Here is a 2950-nt window from a genome sequence, read left to right as displayed (position 1 = left end):
TTTAGAAAGCAAGAAAGCACCAAGCAAAGTCCTTGTGATGTACTGCAAAATCCAACTGCCTAATTTGCTAGTTCTGAAATGAACTATGTGCGTGTTTTTCCAGCTGCTAGTACCTGTGATCTGTGGTCTGACTCCAGTGTGTGATCCAGAGAGCTGCTCTCCTTGATTCCTGTGGCCAGATTTCACTCCCGGACCATGGGGTTTATGGCTCTTCTGGGACGGCTCTGGGACTACCCTCAAAAGTACTGATCTGAAAATAAGAGAGCTGTCTATCTACTGTCTTTCCAGTAGGCAGCAATGTTATACAAGTCACAAAAGAAACACTAGAGATCTCGTGTTGTGTCTTCCATATACTTCCTTCTTTCAGAGAGCGTGCAATCATTTTCTTCCATCCTGAGACAGAGAACTTACTCTGAATAAAAAGCTCATCTTGGAACAAGAGATAATCTCTCATGTGTCTGACTACTGAAGAATGCTTTGCCCGGCAGCGCTCACACGGCTTTGCCTTCACGCAGAGTTCCTACAGAGCATAATCACAGAATTAGCTCCCACAGTCTCCACAGACTCTTTCCTTTCCCATGAAGACTCTGAAATAGTTTGACCATGCAGGAGCTAAGGTCTGACTTTTGTCAGAAGAAAAGCTTTTGAACAGGTCTGGCACAACAGACCTGAATCAAACTAAGCACAATTCTTGTGCCTGCAATATCTTTTGCTTCTGCCCGAGAGAAGTTCTGAGTTGTGAGGTATCATTATCTTTCATGTATTCAGAGCGTCTCTCCAGAATGAAACAACGTATGCCTAAATTGGCTGGAATAATGAGAACTCTGGAAAGATGCCCCAAGGTAGAGCCACTGGTGAAAATGAGATAAAGAGTCATTTATTAGGTACGTGGCTTGTAGGCCCAGGCATGCACAAAGATGAAATGATGGGCAGTACAACATCAGACAGAAGATTGTGGTCTGCAAGCAGTCCCACCTTTTCGTCATCAGCTCAGAACTCCGCTTCTCTGGCAGACAGGACAAAGACAGGCAAAAGTTACAGCCACGCACACCCTTGCTTTTCCTTTTAATTGGCTCAACAACAAGGTTATCAGATGTGAACTGTGACTTCTCTGTCCTCCACCCAAGCTTGATGGGAAAATCAGAACAAGGGGAGGGGTAGCAGTCTCTCCAGCCTCTTCTCTCCTCCCTCATTCTCTTCTGGGACAGCTGCTCCTAACCATGCTGACCATTTTGCTTGCTCTTCTGCCTGGTGAGAGACTGCGGATCCATCTGCACTGTGGCTTTCCTACTGGACACGTGGGGCAGATGCAAGGGGAAGGGGCCTTTGGAGCCACCGTCTTTGCTTCTTTTCACTTTCTCTCTCTCGCTCCTTCAGGTTCTGGAGTGGGTTACACCATCACGCAGTGGCCCAAAGATGCAATCAAGAGAGCTGGAGAGAGTGTGGACCTCACCTGCTACCAGAATCATTCCACGCTTGCCTATATGTTCTGGTACCAGCAGCTTTCAAGGAGTAGTCTGAAGTTAATAGCCAGCACTGCTACCTGGATACGGAATTCTTACGAGGAAGGTTACAGTGAAGCCAAGTTTGAGATAAGCAGAGACAAGAACAATCTCTCTGTTATGACTATCAAGAATGTGACGTCCAAGGATGCTGCCACTTATTTCTGCGCTGCGAGTGATCACACGATGCAGCAAGAGCATTAAGCACTCACACAAAATCCTCACCTTGTCTGAAGGGGAGACAAAGTCTCTGTAAAATGTGAGACAGACAGGAGAGGGGCAGAAGAAGAGCAGAATTAAAACACGCGCAAAGTCAGGGAACGGAGCCCAGACCCGTGGGAGGGAAGAGGGCCCAGCAAAGCAATGCAGCAGCATCTGTCTTCAAAGACAAAAAGCCTTCAGAAACACAAACCCATAGACCAGTATTAAGAATTGCGGCACCGCTGGCTAGCAAAAGGCCTTAGACACTTCTCAGGATTAGTGCTACAGAAGCACAGCCAAGTTCTTGGCCGCTAGCTCCCCACAGGCCCAACGATGGCACTGAGGATATAGTGTGGTAAAGTACAAAGCAGAAGGTGAATTCCACGCTCTTTCACATACTGCACAGCCAGAGAAAGGAAACCACAAAGCCTGCTCTCACATGGTGTTTCCATTGTGACAGACAGCTGCAGGCAGAAACTGAATACACCTTGGCCAGAGTGCTGCCTGAGCAGACTTGTGATTTCCCTCACACACACACACACACACACACACACACACACCCATGCGCACACACAAACCCATGTAGGGCACCCTTCAAGACTAGGGGAAGGAGCTGCCTTCCCTGTGAGGAAGCACATGTTGTGTGGGCAAAGTCATGGTCCAGTCTGCTCAGAAGAACCTCAGGCACCTCAGCAGTGATATGTGGGGCACTAACATCGTGGTCTGTCGATCAGAAAGAGCGGCAAAAAAGCATGCCCACCAAGCAGCGCTCCGGGCCCCAGGTCAGGCCTCAGTGCACCTGCTTCCTCGCAAGGTCTCAGGAAGCCCTGTGGAAAAACAAACCTTTTCTGTTTTCTTCCATTTCTTTTTTCCTATACCCATTTGAAGAACTAATCAGCCACTCTCAACAGCACAAAAGATATCACGGGTGCCAGCTGGTAACGCCTTTTGAGAAGAAGGTCCCTGTGAGCCTCTCTATGCTACTTGCTTAAATCAACAAGAGGACACTACAGGCCTTTGCCCAGACCAAGGCTGGAGCTTGCAGCAGAAGTCCTGGATTCATAGAATCATAGACTCATAGAATGGCCTGGGTTGAAAACGACCTCAACGATCATCGAGTTTCAACCCCCCTTCTGAGTGCAGGTTGGCCAGCCACTAGACCAGGCTGCCCAGAGCCACATCCAGCCCGGTTCTCGAGGTGTTCTTCCCCCCGTTTGTATAAATACCTGGGATTGCCCCACCCAAGT

General features: G+C 48.5%; 1 gene segment (V, D, J or C); it reads left to right on the top strand.

Annotated features, from left to right (window-relative positions):
- Positions 1–815: 815 nt before the first annotated feature.
- Positions 816–2751, top strand: LOC110390571. The segment is given in 2 exon segments: positions 816–1251; positions 1378–2751. Coding segments are annotated over 2 exon segments (360 nt in total).
- Positions 2752–2950: the final 199 nt, after the last annotated feature.

Source organism: Numida meleagris, unplaced genomic scaffold (assembly GCF_002078875.1).
Source record: "Numida meleagris isolate 19003 breed g44 Domestic line unplaced genomic scaffold, NumMel1.0 unplaced_Scaffold1361, whole genome shotgun sequence".
In the NCBI taxonomy this organism is placed as follows: domain Eukaryota; kingdom Metazoa; phylum Chordata; class Aves; order Galliformes; family Numididae; genus Numida; species Numida meleagris.
This window is presented reverse-complemented; position numbering and strand designations above follow the sequence as displayed.